Genomic DNA, 27,794 nt, shown 5'->3' with positions numbered 1-27,794 from the left:
ATCTTGAAAATTAACAAATTTTTGCCAAACTTATTCAGGTATAATTTAGGCAACACAGACAAGTTAGCATTTTCTGATTGTATTATTATTTTAATCCATTTTATATATTTTAACATTATACAAGACTCCAGATCAATCATTTTTAAGCCCCTTTCAGCAAATTTTTTTTGTTAATATTGACCTCTTTATTTTATCTTCTCTTCCATTCCAAACGAATCTATAAATTATATTGTTTATTATTTGCAACTTATCTTTAGTAATAATACTGTTAGTAGCAACATAGGTAAAATTTGGTAGCAGAAGAGCTTTTACAATTAACATTTTTTTTAGCAATGTTAAGTTTCTTTTTGACCATCTGTCTACAAGTTTTGTAATTTTATCTAAGATTTTTTCTATGTTTAATGTTTGACATTCCTTTATATTATCATAACCAAAATAAATACCAAGACTTTTGACTGGTTTATTCGTCCAATTGATATTTTCATATTTATCTTTACTGCTTTTTAATCTCCCTAACCATATCCCTTCTGTTTTATTTCTATTAAGTTTCAGCTCTGATAGACTTCCAAATGTCTCAATTATACCGAGAGTAACATTTATTTCTTTACGAGACTGAAGAAATAATGTTGTGTCATCTGACAATTGACAAATTTTTAAATTACAAGATTGTCCGTCTAATTTTATTGTTATTCCCTTTAGCTCTTAATTTTTTCTCAATCTTATTGCCATTAAATCAACTGTTACAACAAACAGTTAAGCAGAAATTGAACATCCTTGTCGTATTTCCCTATATATTTTAAATGGACTTGAGACCCACCCATTATTCAAAACACACCCTTTAATATCGCTATACATAGTTTCAACCCATCTGATAAATCCACGTTTAAATCAAAACTTTTTAAGAGTTTCTGTCATAAAATTCCATTCTAAAGAATGAAAAACCTTACTAAAAGCTAGAATTAGTACTGCTCCTTCTATATCAAATTTCTCGGAATAATCAATTATGTCTTGAATTTGTCTTATGTTAAAACCCATATATCTATTTTTCATAGTTTGGTCTAGATAAAGGCAACAGTAGTATACCGCTATTCGAAATTCATAAATCGATCGAGAAAAAAACAAATCCGGGTTACAAACTAAAACTGAGGGAAACACATCAAATATAAGAGGAGAACAACGACACAACAGAAACACAACACTAAAATGCAACACACACAGAAACGAACTATAATATAACAATGGCCATTTAGACTTATAATAGATGGTAAAACTTTTTAAGTCTTTGTGCTAACACATAAGCCAGTAATTTTGTATCTATATTTAGTAATGTAATTGGACGGTAATTATTTATAAAGCGGGTCATCTTTTTTTATATATTAAGGAAATTGCACCTTTTTTTATGAATTGGTAAGTTCTTTTTTCTCATAATTATTATTGAATACTTTAACCATAATATTTTTTAGATTATTTCAAAATTGCCTATAAAATTCCACACTCAGACCATCCAAGCTATGGGATTTATTTAACTTCATTAATTTTAAAAATTGCTTCTGTACATTCATTCTCAGTCACTTCCCCTTCACATTGATTACTTTCTGATTCATCTAGCTGTTTTAATAGTTCTGTTTCTGTTATATACATCTTAACATCATTATTACAGGGATACGTTGATTCATGAAGTTTTTTTTATAGAACTTTACCTCCAAGTCTAAAATTTTATTTTTATCTTTAGTAGCCAAACCATTTTCATCATATAGTTCAGTTACAACTTTTTTGCTATTTAATTTCTACACTTTGCTAAGAAGTAAGAGTTCATAAGCCTGGTATCTTTTTGAGTTTTTGCAATCACCAGGTCGATGCCACTGTTGGTGGTTCAAGAGGGCATCGCTAACTAATTAATCTGAACTCCTATGCTGACATAACATATCATATATTAGGTAATTCTCATTACATTTACTGTTCATAGAATGTTCAACTCATCCGAAAGAGTGAAGTTTTACTACCCCAGGCATAAGAGTCAAAACTAGATTCCGTATAATTTCATTGAGTTTTTTGTTTTTAGTTGCTCTTCAACTTCGATATTGATTTGGCCCTCCAACGGATTTGATTCGAGTTCCATTGATGAGTCTTGGAATAGACGAAATGCTCGTACGGCATAATAAATCATAAGCTTGGTAATTTTAATAAAAAAATTTAACATCATTTTAAAAATAACAACGTTATCTGCTCGTCGACGTTTGTCTTAGAATAACGAATTTTAATTAAGGTTAAGCTACTAATTGTAAAAAAAAAAAACCCTGGCTCAAAAATGTAAAAATGTATTGTTGACTCCAAAAACTAAGCTCATTTAGCAGGAAGCATATGAAGAAGAAAAAAAAACCAAAATCCAAGTTTTTCTTGATCATGAAGAATATTTTAAAATTTGCTCCAGATTCTGTCAATTAATCATAACGAAGCTCCTATCAACGTTTCATAAATTCCAAGAAGGTTTGACAAAATTAATTGAAATCTAAAAAAAAACTTCAACCTAAAGCTAAATCTAAATGTTAACTGCAAAAAAACTTATGTAAAAATAAGAAGATGTGGTATCGATGTCGATGGAAAAACTATCCACCAGACTAAAAAAGACGTGAATGTAACCAACTATATATATAGGTCACCGTTTAACCTTCATCATATGCATAACTAAGTCCTTTTATCAGTAACATCTGTGGAAAATGGAAACTTTCAATTCAAAATCTGATTTTGAAGAAGCCTCTATTTTGTAAAATAACAAGAAGGTTTGCCATAGTTATTGTTGCTTATATTAAAACTGAACATAAACGTTGTTGACGCCGACGACGCCAACGACGGAATGTAGGATCGCAATGACTCATTTGAGACAAAAAATGAATATCTAAACATCACATAGCAAATCTTTTGCATGTTCCAAAAAAAAAAACTCGTTTCCATGACTCTAACAATTTTTTTTTTCTATTTTCAAAAGAGTCTATCAGAAGTATTATAAAGGGTGTACTCTACAAGGGGGAGTCATATATATGTTGCTTCCTAAAGACTGACCAGATTTGCTCTATCTTCAATCATAGTAATTAAAATGTTGATATAATATTAAAAAATGCGAGCCTTGCTTGTTAGTTTGCTTTATACTCGTATGAGAGAATATACACAAAAGAAAAATACTATTCTTGAAGCAAATCCCATGAATATAATTTTTAGATACATTGATGATAGCTTTTCGTGTAACAACACAATAGTATAGGGTCAATAATATAAGGTTTCATAAATAAATATATAAGCCATGTGCATTTTTCTTACTAAACAACGAAACATTTATGCAGTTTAATTACTGTTATATACAGAATTGACTCCCCCCCCGGATAATGCAAGAGCAAAATGTACGATTTGGTCAAGAAAACTCGAATCAAGAACAAAATAGAAAGTGCACATTTGCATTACATTGTTAAAATTCTGAGAAAGTTTCATTAAAGTATGCAAGATGAAGCGGTTATAATAACATGGGTACTGTATTTTGTGCATTTCCCAAGGTCTTTTACATTCGAAAGTAAACCCATCAAAATCGTTCTGGTGAAAACATGAAATAGAAGTTGCTAAAGTATACACCAGATGAATGAGATTCTCTGAAATTTTCATAAAATCTGTGCAGCCTATGTGTGGTAGTTGAAGATATAGAATATAAACTAATGAAGGATACATGGCTTATAATTTGGCACATCAGACGTGCATTTCGTCTATATAAAGTTCATCTGTGGCGCTAGAATAAAAAACAGTTGGAAGTCCATCTGAGCATTTAAAACCGCAAATTTCGAAAAGTTGTGCCAAATACGGCTAAGGCAATATATGATTGTGGTAGAAAAACTTTACTGTTTCGAAACATTCAACAATTTATAAACAGTACAGAAAATGAACATACTAAGTAAACACGATACTCTATGTCGTCAAGAAAGGACTGACTATTGGGGTGTTAATTTTAAACAATGGAAAATGCAAATAGATTTATCTACCTGTCATTCCGATAAATATTCGTCTTTGTTACTGTTTGTATGTTCTGTGCCGATAGTCGGTCAAATTTGCAGTGAACTTGCAATTAATAGATATTTTATCTGTTTTGTCCTGCTCCTGGCCTTGCGCTTACTATAGATATGAGTTTGGAATCTTGTGACGACTGCTGCATGCAAAGCAAAAGATGCACCTGGTATCCTTCCGCTAGGAGGTGATGTTATTCCTTTGCTTTTATTCAACACTTTTCTGTTATATTTTTATTTTATTTTTATGTTCCAGACTTGGATATTGAAAAAATGAGCGATAAAACTTATTTATGTTGTGTTGATATCGAATAAATGGACGGATGGTTGTCATTGTTGCCTTTGACGAAACTATCAGATTTTCTATCGTAACAAAATTCATCAAGCTTGATTAATTGACTGATTGATTGATAAATGAATATTTAACGCCACTTTCAGTACCATTGTGCCATTTCGTGGCGGTCCAATTGTATGGTGGAGGAAGCCGGAGTGCCCGGAGAGAACCACATACTTACGGTAGGAAAACTGACAATCCTAGTCAGTTAAGACTGGAGGTGAGCGCAACTGCCACGTGCAGGATTCGAACTCACAACGTCAGTGTTAGCAGGCTAGTGATACAGTATTTCAACTACTTAGACGACTGGGCCCCTTGATCCCAAACTCGTCAAAGATACCAGGCTTATAATCAAGTGTCTCCTTCCTACAATCAGAATTACTTTTTGTACCGTCAACGCTTAATTGTTTTATCAAACATTTATAAGTGGCTTTTACATGTAAAACAATATTGCTATAAGTTGTCATGTGGAACAGTAGCTGACTTGTTATTATAATACAATAAACAACACACATTTAAGCAACAATTTTTTAAGAGGAAATGTACAGATTTGTCTTAGAGACATAGAAGCATTATACATATGAATATAAAGTTTAATGTGTCCAAACGTTTTGTGAAATCGGATTCTACATTTTGTTGCTGTGAGTGTCGTATAGCTGCATGGCAGGCTGTAAATCTATGATGATACCATACGAACAGAAGTAAGTGTTCTGGTCTAGCGTGATTAAAATGTCCCGGTCTATTTTCATTATATACTGACGAACTTTAAAAACGCAACACACTTTTTGGTGATTTTTTTACCAAATCATGACTAAACTTCATATAATTGCTTTTCATGCTTATCCTACTTCTTCGTCTGTTTAGCGAAATTCAATATATGACTTACCTGAGGAAACTAAACATACCTGATTGTTGACGTAACACGAATTTCTATATTGATATTTGAAACCAATGCTTGATTTTTTAAAGTTTTCTGTCTTCTTGAACATTTCTTTAAATTCATACCACAATCTAAATTAGTAAAATAAGATGTTGCATTTCCATATTTCTGACAATGAGCAATGGAAATCTGAATCATGCTATTTGTATATTGCAGTAAGGATCAAGTGCTGTTGCTAGACAATTTTAAGTCAGAATCTCCTCTTGCAGTCTTGACAACAACGATACCAACAGACAGGGTTTGTAAGCGACTACTCATAACCAGATAATATGTTGTGACAACGACATGTCAATAAAATGTTATTACAAAACGTCGTATGCGAGACAGATTTTCGACTTCAACGTCAACTGCTAATAAATATTTTGGATGTCATAGCAGACAGATTCACCCCATCAATGTTTCCAATATTCTGAAATGCCATAGAAGCGACTGCAAAATAAACAATTTAAGGCCTACAGTTTTAACCGCATAATTGCAAAAACAGAATGTATTGGGTAAGACAGAGGCCAAATTCGAAAAGACAAAACAGAATTCGAACCATGCACAAAAGAACTTATTGAATTTTCTTCCAATCGTTTAGAAGTTGGCTACAAGCAGTTACTGCCTTCGACAATGACACATCAATTGATAAAGAGAAATGAAGACAACAGTAGTATACCGCTGTTTAAAAGTCATCAACCGATTGAGAGAAAAAACAAATCGGGGATCCAAACTAAAACCGAGGGATACACATCAACTATAATAAGAAAACAACGGAACAACAGAAACAAACACTGAAGTGCAACAAAAACAAACGCCAACAGACATAGAAACGAACTATTTGATAACAACTGTCATATTCCTGACTTGGTACAGGACATTTTGAGAAAAAAATGGTGGGTTGAACCTGGTTTTATGGCTAGCCAAACCTCCCGCTTATATGACAATGTTAAAATATCACGCTAAAATGACAACACTACGTGCCAAAAATACAGCACAAACAAACGCAAGAACACTCAGCACAGAGAAACGCACAAATAAATAATATAATAGTCGTTACAACATGTAAACCGCAGAATAACAACGAACATCTTCCTTTAACGACAGACAGCATAGGACATCACAAACAGTGACGTAATTTTGTAACGAATATATAATCTTGAAATCCATACAATTATTTTCACAATACTAGTCCAAACAATTATCATGATTATGACAATAATGAAAGGCTATTTTAAATATATGCTGTGAGGACGTCATAATCATTTGGACTAACACAATACTTTATCCATGGAAAATGGAAATTAACTCGACTATACTGACAAATAAGACATATGTGAAATGTACCGAAAGTACAAATATCAGGGTTTCAGTGCAAACTGAATGATTTGTACATTAAAACATGACCTTATCATTTCAACTGAAAACTTTATTTAGACAATGAAGTAATGAATGAAATGTATGTTTATATATTTTTATTTTACAATTATTGCATATTTAAGCATGGAAATATAAATAATAATCTAGTTTTCGTTTTTAAAGTCCATCAGTATAGATATTCTGTTTATCATGAAAAAAGTAAAATAATAGAAATACCAAACTCCAAGGAAAATTCAAATCAGTAAGTTCCTTATCAAATGGCAAAATCAAAAGCTCAAACACATCAAATGAATGAAAAACGATTTTATTAAATTAAAAGTCTAAGCTAAAGCGAGTAAAGTTGACTACATATGAGATTAGACTATTACATATATAGGTCATTATTAGTAACAAATTCTGTAAAAAGAAGATTAATTCAGAAACATGTGACCTTGTCGTTCGTACTATAATCGGTTTCATACGTTTTAATCAAAACAGACTTCTAAAAGAGAGGCAAAAGATACCAAAGGGACATTCAAACATTCATAAGTCGAAAATAAAACTGACAACGCAATGGCTAAAAGCAAAAAGACAAACAGACAAACAACAGTACACAAAACACAACATAGAAAACTAAGGACTGAGCAACAAGAACCATCAAAAAACTTGGGGTGATCTCAGGTGCTCCGGAAGGGTAAACGGATCCTGCTCCACATGTGGCACCCGTCGTGTTGCTCATGTTAGTACAAACTCGATAATCAGTCTAATTCGGTAGGTCACATTCGGAGAAAAGGTGACAGGATTGTAGTTACGACATTTGGAACATAACCGCTATCATTTATGAAACGGCTATTCCATAACGGCCTACCAACTGTTGTGATTCGAGCGATAATAAGAAGTCTTATGAAAACGAATTGCCGATCTGGTGTTCAAAATATAAGCCCCGTATCATTGATGACTTTTTTTTTATATTGATAGTATCCAAGCTTTCATTGGCAACTGAGTTTGCGAAGGAAGAAATGCTTTTCTTTTTATATCAGCGATATCGAAATAAATTGATAGTTATGGGTAAATGTTGAAGTTGAACTCTGAGACTTGATTTTGAAGACATTTTGTGTTTAAAAGAGGTGATTTAAATTGTGGTAATATTATAGTGTCTGTGTGTTGAATATCCACGAAAGATTCATATACTAAAATTGATGCTTTGAAAACGTGATTCTGAAATAATTGTCAGTACAAAAAAACTTTGAAAAACAAATACAGAGCACTGAAATTAAACAAAACAGACCTAGACAACACAACCAAAACCATTTATACAACTCTTGAAATAGGATGAATCTGTTTTACAGTACATTTTAAAAGAATAGAAAAACAAAGGATCAATCCGGTAACCAATACGGCCTGATGTGTAAATAACGGTGTATTGATCCCGCCTCCGAAAAATTGGCAATTTCTCGATTTAATTTAAGTTCCCGAGCGTACCATCCGCCCGATTGCCAATGCTTGGTTAATAAAGTCTAACGTTTGATTTCGTCATTTTTTATGGACTTCCCCTTTTTGAATTTATCTGGGAGTTCGGTATTTTTGTTATACTTTTTTCCGTAATGACATGTGTTATATGGTACAGTTTGTTTGATAACTTCAAGTTCACAAAAATATGTAATTGTGTTGAAATTCCCTTGGTAATGTTGACTTTGGTTATTTGGGCTGTTTTTAACCGTTCGGTTTTCTGATCTCAGATGTTTTATAATTGCTTTAAATGTTTAGGTTTAAATGTTTCTGATAAACGTAAACGCAGAAAAGCGATTCGAAAGAACAAAATTCATAAGTGTTCCTTTCATTCGTTGGCTTTCCAAACATACGATCGGGTAGTGATGAATACTATCAGAAAAGGCGCGTTGTACGAAGAAAATTATAGCATTTGCCTTTTAAGAACTGTGTTTCTAAGTCTTGTCAGAAAGGGACACGAGAGCAGGCCAATGTTTGGGACGTATTGCTATTTATGTATCACTAAGTGATAACATAGCCATGATAACGAAGTTGACATGTTTTCTAATTGAGGATATCTATAAAATACTTTCAACTAGTTTACCTAGATTTAGAATATTTCTAGTGTACGATAGATTTTTGTCTTGACAAGGAAGTGATCGATCCGACTGGCGGAAATATCTGTAAATGATATGAAGGAAATGCAATATCAGCATGAAAGTTTAGCCAAAACTCCATCACAATGTACTGATATTTAATATGGATTTTGACGAGTAATGAAGTTAAAGTTTAAGTTAAAAATAATTTTGTGATCTAGATTTGATAATTCAATAATAACAGTTAATCATAAATGGAGATCCATGTGAATTTTTGTTAAAGGCTGTTTGATATGAAGTAGACGTATTGTCAAGCCCATTATCTCATGTTACTCTAATACTCGTACAGGAGTACGTGGCTCGTGGCTTGTCAACAGAAAGAGATTGGATTATTTCATCAGACATACTCCAGACATTAGATAACCAGAAAGCCGCAATACAAAAAAGATAAGTATAGAAAGCTCAGCAGACATATTACAGTATACCGAGTCTTTAACTGTTTCGGTTTTGTTCATCATTGGCTTTCAAATAGTCGGCTTTGGGCGTTCCTGAAGAAGGTAAATCCAGAAAAGCGCTTCGGAAGCATGACATTTATAAAGTGTTGTCTTAATATTTTCGATTGAAACCTGATCTATTTGAATTCATATTTGTACTTCAATATGTAGAGTAAAAAAACGAGTTTTAACCTGAAATGAAAGAATAGATGTCACAGTTTACAACCCTTAACTGGGTATCTCTACTGCAGATGGAATCTGTATACAGATCCTACGATTGTTTTTCTTGTGACAAGTATGCAATTTTATTAGCAATGTTTACTGTTTTCAACACTTTTGTGCTTCTTTTTTACAGCACGCATTGCTGATACAAAAAGATTTGTGTCCATTTCAAATAGAAGTAAGGTAAGGACTGCACTTATAAACAAGAATACCAAAAAAAAAAAAAGTCGTGGTTTCACACGTATCTAGAAAAAGTACAATTTGATCGTCAAGTTTAAGGTGTTGTAAAATATATTAAGGCCCAGTACAATCTTGTTACAAAAGAAGAACTGTTTTTGTTATTTAATTACTTCATATACGATTGAAGGTGGCCGTTCAACATGTTTTTTGTTATCATGAATAGCAGACCAAAAAAACACTTACGGCAGATGTTGGAAAAGGGCAACCATAAACAAAAGTTGTAAAAATGTTTACCAATACACTGTTTGGTTTTTAAACGGAGAAATAATACACAATTTTAGTTTACAAATATCAGCCACCCTTCATTGGCTTATGAATTACTTTGTTCCCAAATTATTTTAACAGTTAATCAAAGAAAGTCATTTTTTACTGTCATTTGTGCAAAAAGTTTTTTTTAAAGATTACAAATAATGTCAAGATGTTTGATTGTCCGGCTCATTGTGGTCCGGACAGCAATTTTTCGGTTTATGGATAACATAGTTTCGTTTTGAAACCGACTTATGTGCCATCGGAGAGCTCTATGGATGAAGGAGTCAATATGTCAAAAGTCGAGATTGTTGATTCAAATTTACGGAAAATTAATCCAAAATTCATCCTTTTAGCAATAAATAAGACCTTTATTCATGCATCATTTTTGGATAATGATGCTTCATATGAAAAAGACTGAATTTGATTGTCAGGTCAGAGATCACGGTAGCAGTAAGAATTCGTAACCCAATTGGCCGAATCAGATATTTAAAATCAGTCTACTGGATGGAAAAAAAAGAGTATTACATTTCTTTCAAAGGAAGACTGATTTGGGATATTCATTTTGTCAGCAGATTTTACCAAACACAAATTCAACTATTCTACAACAATTCAATAAAGATCGCAACTCGTTCTAAATTATGTAATTGTCTTTCTGGTATTCCGCTTGAATGAATGGATAGGAACATAAAATTATATGAGGAAACATGAAAATTTTTGTTCACTTTCACTCCATATTGATATTTACAATTGCCACGCTCTGCGAAAGTTTCAAGTGAATAATCAATTATTGTATTTGATAAGAAAAAAATTCAATCGTATATTTTACAGTTATTAAATAACAGACATTGTTCTTATGTTGTAAGAATGTCACACACGGACTTAAAATATTTTACGAAACCTTAAATGTGTAGATGTAATGTTAAATGAATATTAATATGCTATCAATAAAATGCACAGCTTGATTAATATTTTATCAAAACAATCTGCAGTTCTGATAGCCGGGTAAAGCATGTAATGTTGGTTGTCAACTGCTCTTATAAATGTAACGGAATGTGTTACTTGAATTTTCTATCTTTAAAAGTAATTATGTTTTGTGATTTTCTTTGGTCCTGTTGGCTACTAGTATATCTCTCATTTGTCCCGTTGGATTAATTCGGGTTAAGAATATATGTTAAATTCATAGAAGCACAGTGCACATACATTAGTTCAATATTTCTTACTGTTTTGCGGCTAAAAGAGCCATAAAAGAATGCCTGTTTTTGAAATGTCATATTTATCATTCTCTACCGATATTGTGTATCAACATGTTCGCTACGCCTATATATGGCATATATATCGCCCTGTTGATAATAAATTCTAGAGCTTGTCTGCCTATAACCAAACTTATACTTGTCATGAGCAACACGACGGGTTCAATTTGAGGAACAGGCCCTGTTTACCCTTCATGAGCAACTAAGACCACTCCTGGCTTTTTGCGGTTTTACCCTTTTTATATTCAACTAAAACACTAAACACGGCTTTCATAAATGTGATTTACATTTTGGTTCCGTATGTATTATGTTCGTTTCCAAATGCTGTTGCGTTTCAACAATTGAGCTGCATTTCTGTTTTGCAAATACACAATAAGAGTCTATTCGAATTGTCACTAGCAGTATAACGGAAAGCAAAACTAGATGTATTTTTTTTTAATTTTTGTGTCCGTTTCTAAGACTCATACATTAAAGACAACAGTAGCTTACTGATGTTGAAATCATATAAAGACATTACGAAGATACAAGTTAAGGTAAATACACAAAAACTAAGGGAACCATATGGTCGAGACAGGGTGCTTCCACAGGGCAAGCGTCTTCTGTTATGCATTCATCAAATGCCATGAAAATCTCCATTCAGTCAAAAAATTACTATCGGGAGTAGGACAGAAGCGGTAAATTTTACATATCATCGGGCAACCAATTTGTGAAGGTCACCGTATATTTTATGTAGTATTTTCAGTTATTCTTTCTCATAATTTTGTTGGAGCAGTTTATGTATCAGTTAAATAAGCATGCATGACCGTAACGTATTAATTGATATGTTGCCGATAACAAGTCCAGCATTTTGGTGATATCATCTCCGGTGTATTTGTTGTTAGAATCAGTGTGGTTCTTCACAAAGTAAAATTTTTTCCTAAGCTTCAACAAGGAATTGATATTTACGATTCCCAATTGTTTAAGGAAAAGCACTGCTGAATCACCATTTTTTGTCTCATACATAATGTTGATCAGTCTGAATTAATAAATAATCCTTGACACTGCGACAATTGATAGTAACGGGTATTCATCTCCCCAATAATATATGGACCATATAAGTATAAGTAGCTGATTCCGACATAGTTTAACCGTAGCCATATTTCGATATAACTTTTGGATTTTTTCAATGCTCATCAAGCTCTTAAATGTTGCCCTTCAACTGGTTTTATGTTTTATGAAGATGTAACGATAGTCTAACGTATAAAATCATAAGTAGAAAAATTATTGATATTTTCTACATCACAGTACAAAATAGACTTGGTTTCTTTTAAACATACCAAATATAACCTCATGGGTGCCAAAAGTTAAATAAGTGCAATATAATTACTAAGTATAATATCAGTTTATAGTTTTGCTGTAATTATTTCTGTATCATATCAAATATCAGTTTATAGTATCGCTGTAATTGGTTCTGCATCATATCAATTTTATATATACATGTACTATATTATGTTCGATTTTGCTGTCATCTGTTCAGCTTTTGGAAGGGATTTTTAACTCGTCCATGAAGTAAATGATTACAAGTATGTTTTCTTATCAAAGAGGTGAGTATCTCAGTCAATGTTAACTTCGACATCATCCTGAAGTTATAAATAAGAAGATGTGGTATGAGTGCCAATGAGACAACTATCCATCCAAGTCACAATGTGTAAAAAGTAAACAATTATAGGTCAAAGTACGGCCTGCAACACGGAGTTATGCATGTATTCAGTTTGATTTAAGAGGGCTTGAATTTATTATGATGTTACCACGGGTTGGCCCTTTATGCTAAATGTTTTACGAGCGATAGCAAGGGGAGAAATATCCAAATAAAGGGCCAACCTGTAGTAAAATCAAATTAAATTCAAGCCTCCATGAATTTTTTTTATTCTAACAGGACAAAGACAGCAATTCTTTTGGCTCGAAGCGGTCTAGGTGAAGGGAAATATTTGCTGTTCCCATAATTGAACACACTATTAATATTGACGTAAAAGACGAAGAAAACTAAATTAGTGACATGCTTGAACGATTTACAATAACATGCTAAGACATGTTTGGATGAAGTTAATTGATTATCTTACTTTTATTTAAAAAAATGGGCTATCAACAAATACTTACCATGGCGTTGACGATCAGCTGACATATCAATATATTCATATTTTACCACGGGTGTGTACTCAAAGCGTTTGTAGAACGTCATATTAGATATATATATATGTTTTTGATCTTTTTAGAGTTTAAAGGATTTAACATGTCAACAAGCAAAGATGAGTCTTTAAGGTCGTATGATTATGCATGTTAGAAATTTGGTACAGATGAGATGGTACGCTTAAGACGCAATATCTATAACATATATGATATCATAAGCAACAAAGGTCTATCGAGTTTCCAAATATGTAGCGGTAGTGCAGTTGAAGGTTTAGACATGATTGGAAGTGACGTTGATATCATGTATTTGTTTAATGATATCGTCGTATGTACAAGTGAACGCGATGCGGAAAATGTTGCTAAAATAACCCATGTTACAACATTAATAATGGACACTGACAACACAAACCCATGTTATGCATTGCTTCGTGTGCCTAAAAACGTACCTTTTCCAGGAAATATGCAGTGGTTTCTGGTACATGAAGGTCAAGATGATTTTTTTTCTAGTCAACTGTTGAAACTTGAATGCCTGAATCGGATATCACGTCCAGGATATCTGTTTAAAATACATGGACCTTGTTTGACCACCGAAGATGATAGTTTGGATTTAGCATGTTGCTTAAGATGTAAATGTTGGCCTTCCCAAGCTCGGTCATGGATGTTAAGATCAAGGAATAATTGGCCATCACAAAAATTAATATCTAAAGTTGTGAATTTTGGAGTTTTATTTGTGCCAATAGGTTGTAAAGGATCAATATATGAACATATTGAATGGAGAATGTCGTTTTCGGTTGCAGAAAAGTTGCTTATATACTCTTTTAGTCATACACAAATGTTATGCTACGGCCTGATGAAACTACTTCTTAAAGATGTAATTGACAAAAGAGAATCACTTAAGGGCTTATTGTGCTCTTATTTTCTGAAAACGTTATTGTTCTGGTTATATGAGGAATCAGGTAAAGACATATGGATACCTGAAAACATGTTGTCGTGCTTCAGAGCATGTATCTGTAGACTGTTATACTGTACACAATATTCTATCCTGGTACACTATTTCATTCCCCAAAACAACTTTTTTGAAGATCGATACAAAGATGACGACAGAATCCAAATGATTGGACTTCTTCAAGAAGCCTATAAACTTGGTTTGCAATGTTTCTGTGTTTCTGGTACCTTTACTGGTGATTTCCATATAATATATAACCCTACCCATGATTCTATGACAATTCATAGGATGCTTCGGCCTTTGATATATTATTTAGCAACACATTTTGAGAAAAACGAAAATTGTTTTGTGATGCTGAATAAGATAAATCGTTTTGATGGGATAAAACTTGCATCAAAGTTAATCATGTTTCTTTTGGCAAAATCAAACAATCTCAAAGTACAGCAAAATACCACTCCTCATTATTACAATAATAAACTACGATATCATCAATTTAAACAACAACAAGGTCGTTTGCTAATTTCTTCGCATTCAGGATTTAGTGAAGTAGGATGGTTGTTTCTAGCATCTTTTTTCTACCGTCACAAGAGGTACGATATTGTATTAAAACTCATTTCACATATTCTATCACGTGCCTTAAAGGCAGATGCGTCCTTCGCATATATTACAAGAATCCCTGCTGATATGGATCAAACTCAATTAAAGTATAAGTATGATGTACTACCGGCGATGTGTATCTTGCGTTTGTTAGTAGATACAATCATGGTCTTTGAAGGTGATTCTTCTTTGATACCAGAAGAACTAGACATTGAAGTGACGAACAACGTACCATTTCAAGTGGATATTATTATATTGACTCATTTTTTGAGGTTTTTGTCCAACTACCATTTAGGAGAATTTATGTCGTGTATGGGGTCATTGGGATCTCTGGAAGCGAACGCACAAACTTGGTATAGACACAATATAGTGGGAAAAAGGCAAATAACAACTTCTTTCCTTTGTCTTGGAGTAGCCCATGAGATGATGGGTCATTTAGATAAGGCACATGAATGCTTTAGTACCTGTGTTTCCCAAGGTATATGGAACTTAACAAAAGCAGAACTTCGATTGTCAAAACTGTAAGTATAGTGCTGTTAAAGTACAATATGCCGCTTGGATTTTTGTTCATCCAAATGCATGGGAGCATTAAACAATTTTGTCAATAAGTTTAAAGAAAACGTCTTGATGTTCAAAGGATAGCATTAACATCTTTAATCTTCTGGGGAAAACCATGTGTGACGGCTTTCAAATACGAATAAAGGAAAACGCTGAAAATAAAAGAATTATATACTAAGGGACCGTTCAATATTTACAAGAGGGATGGCCAGTTGCATTTTTAAAACTTGTATCTTTAAAAAAGAGGATGCCCATCTATTTGAATCATGCAAAAATATTTCTGCCCATGTAAAAGTTTCTGTAAAAAAAGTCGCCTCCCATCTATAAATACAAACATATCAATAGCGTTTGCTTCTTTTTCTTTTCGATACCTGGGAATCACGAAATAGGCTGGAAGTGAAGTACATGTACCAATTCAAGTATGTGATATGGTTATTTAAATTTTGATAAGGAACAATTCAGAAATTTTTTCAGTATATTTGTCTTTCTGCAGGACTTTCATTTTATATACATTCATTATAGAATGCACTACAAAACTGTCAGAAAGGGGAAATAACTCATCACTCTGCAATCATAAGAATTCACTGTAATTTTAAGAAAAAAATATTTCAACTGACCATGATGACCAAGAAATCTTTCAAATCAAAAGAAACAGTTTGTTTTTTTCATATTTGTTATATATTTTGAAAAATAAATATCTGTGTGCATAATTGTTTCTAAACCATTGTTTAAGCAGACCAATAATCAACAGCAAAAAGTTAAATCACAAAAATACTGAACTCCGAGGAATATTCAAAACGGAAAGTCCCTAATCAAATGGAAAAATCAAAAGCACAAACACATCAAACGAATGGACAACAACTGTCATATTCCTGACTTGGTACAGGCATTATCTTATGTAGAAAATGGTGGATTGAACCTGGTTTTATAGCGTTAAACCTCTCACTCGTATGACAGTCGCATCAAATTCCATTATATTGACAACGATGAGTGAATAAAACAAACAGACATAATGGGTAAAAATGTCAAAAAAGGGGGTACAGCAGTCACAACCGTGTCACAATCTTAATCACAACAAAACAAACAAATATTTAACAAAGAAACACAAAAAAGCATATGTCACATTTCTCTAAAAATGTCAGCAAAATACTGTATATAATAATACATGCAAACATGGATGACAACTCCGTCATGTGGGAGACTTAGTTGATTTCAAAACATAGAGAGAATAAACATGCACATGCACCTGCGTCACATTTATTAAGCTTCATAATAATTTAAATAATACTTTTTCACTGTATCTAACATTTACATGTATTTCAACCTGTTAAAAATAACCATTAAATTAAATAACTGTATCTGTACACTAAAATGTTTATCTTGTTATCGCCGTTTGTTGCTTTATGTTTTATATCTGTTCTGTATTTCCCTGTTAAATGATACATTTATCTCTCTGTTATAATTTAAAAGGATTTGAATGAATTTTAAACCTTTGATATTGAATGGTAAAACTAAATTTTACTCTTTGGTTTTATTTTAGAATTATTTGTTGAACAGAGCTTAAAGACATGAAATTATTTTCTAATAATATCTTTAATTCTGTTTTCCCTGTCAATGATACATAGAAATAATTGAAATTTTATATTCTGTCCTCTCTACAAAAACAGGCTATAAAAGCTTGTGTGTGTGGTGCATGGAAAGTATTGATATGAACAATATTGAAAGTGATGTCTATGTAATTATAGACACCCCACAGAATTATTGCAGGCATGCTTTTTGATATTTTATCAAACTAACTTTGAAATTTTACAACAAAAAAATCCAACGACAGAAAAATAGTTCAAATAAAGAATTATATCTTGTTGCATAACCCTACGTTACACAATGTTTTAAAGTTTAAAAAACAATCGTTATACAAGCAGCATACAAGCACATCCATAACACTCATAAAGGCTAACCCCCCCCCCAAAAAAATCAAACAAAATACAACCATAAAAATTAGAGGTCATGATGAATGACTTGCATTACCGTTTTGATAAATAGATAAATTATATTCAACTCACTACAAAAGCTTCAACCAAAATATAGCACATCCTAAATATCTGTGTTGTTCTATAGGGGAATGAAACAAGACTGTCTATTGTTCAAATTTATGAGACAGTCATCTTTGAAAATGTCCATTTTTTTAAAAAATCAAATGGAATTTCATAAACATTGAAAGCTGTTTCCACTATGTACTATTCTTCCAAATTGCAAAGTTTATTTTCATTAAGATTTTTACTCTCAGATGTTATGAACTTAATCAATATGTGTAAAATTTAGACTTTTCATTTGGGATTAAATTCATATAGGCAACATTAAAAATTTCATTAACTGTTTCAAATCATCTGAGATTTTCATAAAACTTGACAGCTATCTCTTGTTTATACTGTTCTTACAAATTGAAAAAATTGTTTGCCATTTAAATTTATTGCTGTCAAAGGAGGAGGTTCACGAGTGGCTATAATTGACCCTAATATTGTTTTAATCAGGGCAAAATACTGAAATTTCACATATAGATAGTTGTGAAATTACTATTCCTACAAAATAACTTCTTTTTGGCACATCACATAAAAAATTGCGAAAGAAATGACCCCTTAATCAAGCATTATTTGTGTTTTGAAGTCAGTTTTGTTCCATTTTTCCGTAATTTATAACTATTTTTAGTTTGATTTTGCCTTTGCCGCCATCCCTACTCTAACATTTTGCTGTGTCTAGAAATTCAATATCAACCTTGGTACCTTTTGGCTACACAGCATTGTGGATCGTATGAGGCGACCAAGGTTTTCCTGATGCTTTTAGATCCAAAATATGCACAACGAATTTTTATGAAAACTGACGTTTTTCACACACCTTAGACTATTATCCAAGATCATCACATATTACGTTAGAGTTACAGTAGTTACCTTGCCTGGTTACATTCAACCTCTGGAATAAATGATAAATATTGTTTTTACTTGAAGCCAACTACCCTGAACGCGACGGTATTTGGCAAAAGCTCATGCAGGTAATTCATAAGAACCCAAACCACTAAATACCTCGCAAACAGTTGCAATTTAGTCAATACCCTCGAAAAGGTCCAAACAACAGAATTCAGCCAGGAGTTTCTTCTGTTTCATCTGTCAAGGGATATGGTTTTGAATTTCTGCTTAATTCTGACCCCTAAAGGTGCTGGGATAGGGGGTTTAGCAATGTGTGATGCGGTTCAAATTTTAGTTTGAAAAGAAGCACGTAAAATATGCTGTTTCAGTTCATCTTCACTGGGAGGCAAACTGACTAGACTTACATCTTTACTGGTGGCAAACTTGACGCGCATTTTATTCATATCATGAAGGAAAAAATCAAAGTTTTTTTTCTGATCATTAAGCTTTGCAACTAACTTTTTTGCACATGTAAGGACTTTATCTTTTTTCAGTACTCCCGAAGCTCTGCAGACCACTGAAATCATCGTGCGTGTCCTTCAAAGTCTTGTAGACTGATTTCTTACCTACTCCAAACAGAGACGACGTTGTGTCGCATCCAGTATGAGCATATACAGAAGACAGCAGTTTACAAATAGTATGAGATAGGCAGGCACATAGTTGGTTAATATGTAAAAAATCTTCGCAAGTCCTTTACACTATCGATGTTCCCCATCTGTAACCACATCTCGCTTGTATGTGTCATCTGTTTGTAGTAGTGTACACACAGAACAATCACATCCGTATCAGATGTCCGTATAATTATTATGTCGCTCTTTCCCATTTCTCTAAGCTTCGTGTCAGAGTATAAAACACGGAGTGTCATACGAGTATCGGTCTCCTCTAAAGTGCTGGACAAATCACGACAGTCATTAACAGTAGTGTATGTAACGACTTTGACAATTTCGGGATTTCCAAACGTTCCGGATAAGTAAAGCTGACAATCAGGTGGAATCATAGTGGGTTTGTCAAAGTTTTGGAGATAAAACTACCAAAGAAATTAAGGACAGCCTGTTTGTTTTCTTTATCAGATATGAATTTTTTCCAGTTAGGAATACTTCTGTCTTCTAGAACCTGATACAGTTTGGTGGAAGTTTTACTTTTTGTGCGGCGTTCCCTTTCAACAGACTTTATAGAGTTTTTTGTTTAGTAGCGGTCAAAAACGTCTGCTACTGTGTGCGCTAGAGTAAAGCATTGATACATATTTTTATAATAGTTGTTTTATTTTTCTAAGCATCAATACATTGAACCAATGTTATACCATCTGTGATGTAAGTTGTGAGTGATGGGTTAAAGGAAGGTAGAAAAAGAGCAGAGTGACTTCAGATTCAAATTGCCTCAACAAATCAGTCTTGCATGATTTTCTGATGGTGCCGTCATCGTGAAAAAGAGAAACTAGAATGGGACCGACAGGATGAGACAGCACATTTTCTACTGTTACATCATCACTGCAGTTTGCCAAAAACCAATACACATCTGTATACAAGTTTTGGATTTATGTGACCTGAGATTATTTCACCCGATTTTCATTTAAGGTTTGTTTTTGAGGTCATATTTTATAACGTTTTTTATTTTGACTTTGAAATTGGACAAGGAAATCTACTTAATTGACCTTCAGAAAGAGCGTTAAATATGAAATGTTTAGACATGTTCACGCCTTCCTCCACCGCTGTGAGCATGCATTCCAGATGATATATTGAAAAGACATGGAGGATTGGATTCGACATTAAAGGGATCAGTCATGGTTTGAATCAGAGATGCTGAAGGTACGGTTGGTAACTAAAATATAAGGTAGCATTTGAGATGACGATCTCAAATGAAGTGACCAATTATCCTCTCATTCTGCTTTAACATACGACACCAAAATTTCTACAGCTTCAAGAAACATATCACAGGAATCGAATGTAAGTGATGCAGCACATTCCCATTGCTTATATGTATATATAAGAGGCTATATATGAACTTCAAATCAGATTAGGCGTTAGGCCTCGTATCTGGATTGAATTGTTGGAAATACAACTGTGAAACTCCAACAAAGTATTCCAAGTCAAAATAATGCCTCAGAGATAACTGAATTTGATATTGTTGTCTAATTAATTAAAATATTATATATATGTCGATTACTTTACATTTAGAGTGAAACTTAATTATGAAATTGAATTGAAACGTACTCTATTAAATCAAAATATTCGTAGTGTTAAACTCTTAACGGATAAAGTTGGTCAAACTTTATTTGAAATCGTTAAAATAAGGTGTAACAACAATTTATATAATAGCAGAAAGCATATTACGAATGTTCTTTTAAAATGTCAATGTCAATTTTTCTTTAAAATAAGCTAACGTACTTTAAAGCCCATTTTACAAAAAATGTACCATACGATTTTTTGACGACAAGTCAAAATGTAAAGTTTAGTCTTTGAACTACAAATAATATGATGTGTAGCCTTTTAGTCCGAATGACAATTAAACTCTTTAAATATGCGACTTTTCCTCACTCGGTCACCGTACTAAAAGGTGAAAAACGAGAATTTACAGTTGGGAATAGTACAAAGAGTCAACTTTGAGAATTTCTTTTATTTTTTAAAATGGCCTGAGATTTTCATATAATTGGGCCATTATGTCATGTTTTACTGTACTTACAACATGCAAAATTATAATTCATTTAGAGAAATACTGTGTTAAAAAAAAATTGTTTTAAGTACATCATGACTGTCAATGATAGAAATTGTCAATTTGTTTTTCAAATTATATAAGATTGTTATTTTTTACAAGCACACACAATACAAAAAATTCCTAAATACTACATTTTGTACTTACTTTACACAAGATTTGAAGAGCTGAAGTTAAATACAAATGGAATTTAAATGTCAATTACTATGAATCAATTATTAATATAATTGCTGAAATAGTTATTGCCCCATTTGGACATTATAGATTGAAATGAGGTTGAGTCCCCCATTAACAGCATGATGTTCCACACAAATATACTGCCTCTCACTATTCTTAGTAAAATTAATTTCGCTCTTCCAAATATATACCGTAAACAGGATTTGATCCGCCACAGTTTGCACCGTCTCCACACTTTTATCAATTTGCATCATAAAACGTATGTTAAAACACAATAAAGAGGTGTGGCTACTAAGAGTTATTGCCTCTTCTTTTCATATTGATTATAAGGTTTTCAAATCTCCGGGAGTCCGTAATTTACAGTTCCAGTGGTGTAGGAAGAAAACATTTTTTTTTCTGGAGGAATACAGTGTGCCTTTGCATTTTTCCCCATTTTTCCTGAAAAATTATCCTTCTTTCAATTGTACCATAAAGGCAATAGAAGTACATCGCTGTTCAATAGTCATAAATCGATCTAACTGAAACAAATCCGGGTCACAAACCAAAACTGAGGGAAAAACATCAACTATAAGAGGGAAAAAATCGTACATGATCTTTGTCATTTTATATTAGTTTCCTTGTTGATCTATAGCAATTAGGCTATGTCATACAAACTCGTCTGGCCTCGTTTCCTTTTTGGTCCATTGGCCATATACAATTCATCAGGCTTTCTACTGATTTGGTTTTTCAAGCTTTAAGCTGTCGATGTTTCTAGTGCAGATTCATTGTACAATGGATCAAATTCGACTTTTTACTTTAGATCATTGCAGATAATAAGATGTCGCTTGTATACTAGTCCCTACGGATACCATATTCTCAGATGTCAATGTTTTCTCGTGTATTTATTATATTTGGATTTCAACTACTAAGTTGTGTTTGCAAATACAATTCAATTTGCTTTTAGTGAATAATTCCGAAATACTGACACGTTAAAGTAATGATTGAATCAATTCAGTTTTTAATTATACATTCTGCAACGGAGACATATTTTTAGTTAATATGATTTAGTTTCCATTGGAATTTATTGTTAAATCAATATACATTTGTTTCATTATGATTTTCTGCTACGTAGAATGATGATTGTTATAGTATTGAGAATGGAAACGGGGAATGTATTCCTTTATTCATATTAGACGGACTGCATACAGATGCTTCTTAGGAAGAATAAAAAGAAGCTAGCATTATCCTTTAAGTTATCGTTCCGCTACATATATATGTTCTCCATTCACTAAATAATTCAAAGTTTAGTGACTATTGTGAACGCATCTATCTTTCGATCTTGAAATTAAGGATACAACATATACAATCAAGTCTGCCTTATATCTTGACTTATATCTTGAAATTGATATCAAGGGCTGGTTGAGAACTAAAAAATAACATTTACGACAAAAGAGATGATTTCTGCTTCGCAATTGTGAACTTCCCGTCTCTATTTTGCAATATTCCAGCAGCGCCTGCATATGGAGCATATTCCTCACAGTTGATATTGATATAGAGTTGCTGCTTTCAAGGAAAATATTAAACCAAGAGTTTCAAGTGGTGAAGTTGAAATCGTCCTTTCGAAATGCTTGATCGTTATGGAATATCAGTTTCACAGATGACGACGGATATGTTCCAATTGTCGTAACCACAATTCCCTACTCCTTTCCGCGAAAGAAACCTACCAAACTAGACTTTTCACCAGGTTTGTACTTGCATGAGCAACACGACGGGTGTCACATGTGGCACAGGATCAGCTTTCCCTTAAAGAGTACCAGAGATCACCCACGGTTTTTGTTTTGCTCACACATTGTTGTTAATATAATGATGTTTTATGCGACTGTCATACAAGTGAGAGATTTAGCTAGCTATAAAACCAGGTTAAATCCAGCATTTCCTACATAAGGAAATGTCTGTACCAAGTCAGGAATATATGCAGTTGTTTTCCGTTCGTTTAATGTGTTTGAGCTTTTGATTTTGCCATTGTTCAGGGACTTTTCGTTTTGAATTTCCTTGGAATTCGGTATTTTTGTTATTTTACTTTTTGGTGGGGTTCGTTTTGCTCAGTCTTTAGTTTTCTATGTTGTGTTTTGCATACTGTGTTGTGTGTCTTTTGATTATTTTCCTTTTTGCCATGGCATTGACAGCTTGTTTTCGACTTTTAAGTTTAAATATCCCTTTTGGTATCTTTCGCCTCTCTTTTTGATCTACCGGAAAAGTATTGACGATTAATTAATTAGCTGAAATCACGAATTTGGTTAATGATATTTTGAAAGGATTACAATATGTTATTATGACAGAAAACTATAAATAGAAATTATTTTTAGATACTTCAAATTCATAAATTCAGAATCTTGTTTTATGCATTTTCAATCCGCGTTCTAAGGCTCATTTAAATAGAAAATTGCATATAGATATAACTATGACAAAACATTGAGCTCTGAGATTAATAAATTATAATTGCTTTAAAATTTATAAATGTAAAAAAATGTCAACAGCTACTTTTCAAAATTATCATCACAAAAAAATTGCATTTCCTTATCATATGCATTCAGAATATGTTTATACATATTTAAAATACAGAAATGCGTTATGTAACTAGTTATGAACTCTTGCTAGGAAATTGTTACGGTTAGCACATTTGAGTTTCTTTCTAATTAATTGTATTATCGGACATTGTTTGGGGAAAATAAGGTTTTGTTTCCTTTTGGTATTTTTGTTAAATAATTAACTTCTGTTTGTTTTCCCATAGTTTTAGTTACGTAGGGAAAGAAAAAGAAAATCCATTTCTTTATGTAACAAGCTGGAGAAAGAGGTTTGAATGTTTTTGTCAGCTATTTTTGCTTCAAATTTTAGAATCTTAATTGAGTCTAATTTTATATCATTGTATTTGTTATTTGTCATTTAGCTTGACAGACTCGCGTTACTGGTTGATTTCTATCACATGAGGGTATATGAAGTACATAGTATATCCATAAGTCTGTGGTATGTGTTGAAAGTAGTTTTCAAAGGTTAATATGAATTGAACTGTTAACCGAGATAATATCTCGCTTTCTTTGTAACAAAATCAAAAACAAGAATGTTGTGGACTGCCATAATAAAAAAAAAAGAAAAAAAAAAGAAAACTCTGAAACAAAAAAAAACAAGATTTTGTATTTTATGAAAAATTCAAAGTTTATTTTATTACGATATGGACAGTCCGAAGGAAAATTGACGAACGTACAGACCGAAATCACAATGCACCAAATAGTCGTAAGTGAATCAAAATGACTAAAAACAAATTGTCAGGTTTACCTTATCATACATGCAAGCTGTTTAAATACTAAAAGTAGTTTTCAAGTTATTCATCATAAACAACTGGCCTGTTGCAAGGTTAAAATTCTGTCCCTATACAATATACCCTAATGCTCCTGTGGGAGTCCAAATTTCCAACCCTTCATCCCGACCGACCCCTTTTACAGGATCCTTCTATTGTGTTCATTGTTTATTTGTTCTCGTTCTGAACATGCATGAAATATTTGCCACTTGACGTTAAGCAATCAACAATAATCAATCTTCATTTTAAAACTTTAAAAAAAGCTTTAACATTTGAACAATGTAAAAATTCTAGGCACTGTAAGCTTAGCTGACACACTTGAGCCTCACATTTAACTAAACAAAATAATGAATGGCAACTAATGCAAGTTTCTTGTGTACAATTTGGAGTTTAGTATGGCGTTCATTATCACTGAACTAGTATATATATTTGTTTAGGGGCCAGCTGAAGGACGCCTCCGGGTGCGGGAATTTCTCGCTGCATTGAAGACCTGTTGGTGGCCTTCTGCTGTTGTCTGTTCTGTGGTCGGGTTGTTGTCTCTTTGACACATTCCCCATTTCCATTCTCAATTTTATGTAGATACCAAATGTAAATTGTGAGTCATAACTTTGAAATATGATGTTGAATTTAATATTTCGAAGAAGGAGGAAATTGTACACCAAGATAAGAGTAAGGAAATGTGGTATGATTGCCAATGAGACAACTATACAAATGAAAAAGATATAAGCAATTTTAGGTCATCGTACGGCCTTTAACATCGAGAAAAACCCATACCGCATAGTCGGCTATAAGAGGACTCAACATGATAAAATGTGAAAATTTCAGAAAAAAATTGATTCTATTCATAATTAAGCTCTGAATTGTAGTGATTTAGCTGATTTTTGAAAGATTTACCACGCTTTACTACCTCAAAATAAAGTGTCCGTTACCATGGCAACCACTCATATTTTCCCACTCAAATTTATTATTTGAGCAGTATTCAATTACTGCTTCTTTCAGGCACTTTAGAGAAAACAAATTGAAACCCTCCTATATCGCACTCTGCCTGGTTCTTATAGAGAGCTTCACTTTGTACCTCAGTATAAAAATTGCATTTAGAAGGACCACATGCGAATGTCTAGTACTGTTTGATTTACACATAGTCCTGAACATATTCTGAAATCCAGTTTTTCGTGATTTTGCAATATACGATCATAATTATGAAAGATGTAACGAAAAATGGAAATGGATAAAAGATCCTTGGAACATGTGTGAAAAGTAACTGGATAGAACGATCTTATCGAGAAACATTATTTTTCAAATAAAAAGAAGGGGAGAAAAGGAAAACAAATAAATTTCAAATAAGCATAGCTTGACTAAAAATATTGTTTAAAATTTTGAATAAAATATCAAAATGTTGGTTATTCTTGATATGTGTTTTTGTTGCTTTAAACCTGCTGTTATGATGCATTTATGTTTGAAGTAACTAAGTCTTAAAAATTAATACGATTTCTAATTTACTTTTTCTTCAATTTTTGAAAAATCCTTTGTTTAGACGACATCCAGTAGTGTAAGAGAATAGTTTATGTATACATGGACATGTGTATTTGAAGTGGAAATATAATAACATTTCCCCGTCAGAATGTTGTGAAGAAAATAAGACCCCATTTTGTTTTGATGTTTAGATTTCGAATTCACCCAAAGGTTCCTTTCGCTTAAAAATATATCTCATATCGAAGATTTTTGAAAATATTCTGCTGATACTTTTCTTACTTTTCACAAAATTGAGGTTTCCACACTTCAGATATGATGATGTAAGACACATTTTTCTATTCTTAATTTTATAGATAAGTTTCTCAGTTCCAGTTAGGCTTTGCATTCATTGTTCAGTGATCACAAAATATTTGTAGTTAATTCAATTCAGTTTCGTAAAATACACTAGAGGGAACCGGGAAATAGTTCAGGTAAATATGGTTTAGTTTCCTTCTAATGTTTACGCCTCGAGTGAACAAAATATATACGAAAAACGGGTTGCTTGTAAAAAATCATGTTAATCATGATTAATGAAATAACTACTCGGATGTTAGATTTTTTCTCAGATTTTATATAAGTTGGAATTAGAAAGTGAAATTATAAAGAAACTTAGGTTTCTACTCCCTCAGGCAAAGTTAGCCTTAGAAGGATTTGGCTATTATTTTAGGTCATTTTTTATTATATAGCTCTTCAACTGTTTCGGATTTGTACATCTTTGACTTTGAAATATTCGGCTTTGAGCGTTCCTGGTGAAGGTAAATCCAGAAAAGCGCTTCGAACGCATTAAATTTATAACGTGTTGTTTTCATTTTTTAATCGTCTAACAAACATGAGAAAGGAGGTTGATTGTATTTTTTTCTTTTTTGCTTACTTTTGATTAGATAAGGCAAACTTTTATACAAAAAATAGGGCTTTTTTTAATTACGCTTTTTCGTGCATCTGCATTGTGGTACTATAATTCTATTTACTCCTCTCCTATCCCTACATATGTGTTTATCCATTATCGGGAGACAATAATGTTTAGTGCAAAAGACCTTATAGAAAATTATAAAGCAGACTTAGCTTTCGTAACTGTGTGTTTTTTTTATTTCAGCACATCATCAGAATAAGACTATTTTCCTTGTCAAGTCCTATTGGGTTAAGAATTCTGATCCTGTTTCTTTTTGATGTCCATTGTTTAGACGACTTCAGTAATGTAAACAAATAATATATATGTAGACATGCATAACAAAAAAGAGCCGAAAGATATCGAAGGATATTCAAACTGAAAAAACTAAGTGACAATGACATGACAAAAATAACAGTATACAAAACTAACATAGAAAACTAAGTCCTGAACAATACGAATCCCACCAAAAAAAACGGGGTGATCTCAGATAATCTGGACGGGTAAGCAGATACTGTTCCACATGTGGCTCCCTTCGTGTTACTCATGTAAGTACAAAGCCAATGATAAGTCTAATTCGGTAAGTCAAAGTCGAGGAAAATAGGACGGGATGGTGGTTGGAAAATTTCTGTTGTCGTTGATGAAACAGATATTTCAAAATGGTTAAGGTAGCAATACACAGTTAGGAAATAAAACTTGAAATTGACACTCATTAATTTTAACCACCCTCTTTCCGTTCTTATCTAACAAAGAAG

General features: G+C 32.6%; 1 protein-coding gene across 1 annotated transcript; it reads left to right on the top strand.

The window, feature by feature from the left end:
- Positions 1-10,854: 10,854 nt before the first annotated feature.
- On the top strand, positions 10,855-16,171 carry LOC127739389 (uncharacterized). The gene has a single exon (XM_052251119.1). It carries the CDS (start codon positions 13,533-13,535, stop codon positions 15,426-15,428), a length of 1,896 nt encoding a protein of 631 aa, XP_052107079.1. The 5' UTR covers positions 10,855-13,532; the 3' UTR covers positions 15,429-16,171.
- Positions 16,172-27,794: the final 11,623 nt, after the last annotated feature.

The sequence above is a fragment of the Mytilus californianus genome, unplaced genomic scaffold (assembly GCF_021869535.1).
Source record: "Mytilus californianus isolate M0D057914Y unplaced genomic scaffold, xbMytCali1.0.p SCAF_1, whole genome shotgun sequence".
Classification (NCBI taxonomy): domain Eukaryota; kingdom Metazoa; phylum Mollusca; class Bivalvia; order Mytilida; family Mytilidae; genus Mytilus; species Mytilus californianus.
Note: the sequence above shows the minus strand (reverse complement) of the source record. Positions and strands in the feature narration are given on the sequence as shown.

Coding starts and splice junctions, on each gene's coding strand:
- LOC127739389 (XM_052251119.1), top strand. CDS start 13,533: ATGGTACGCTTAAGACGCAATATCTATAACATATATGATATCATAAGC.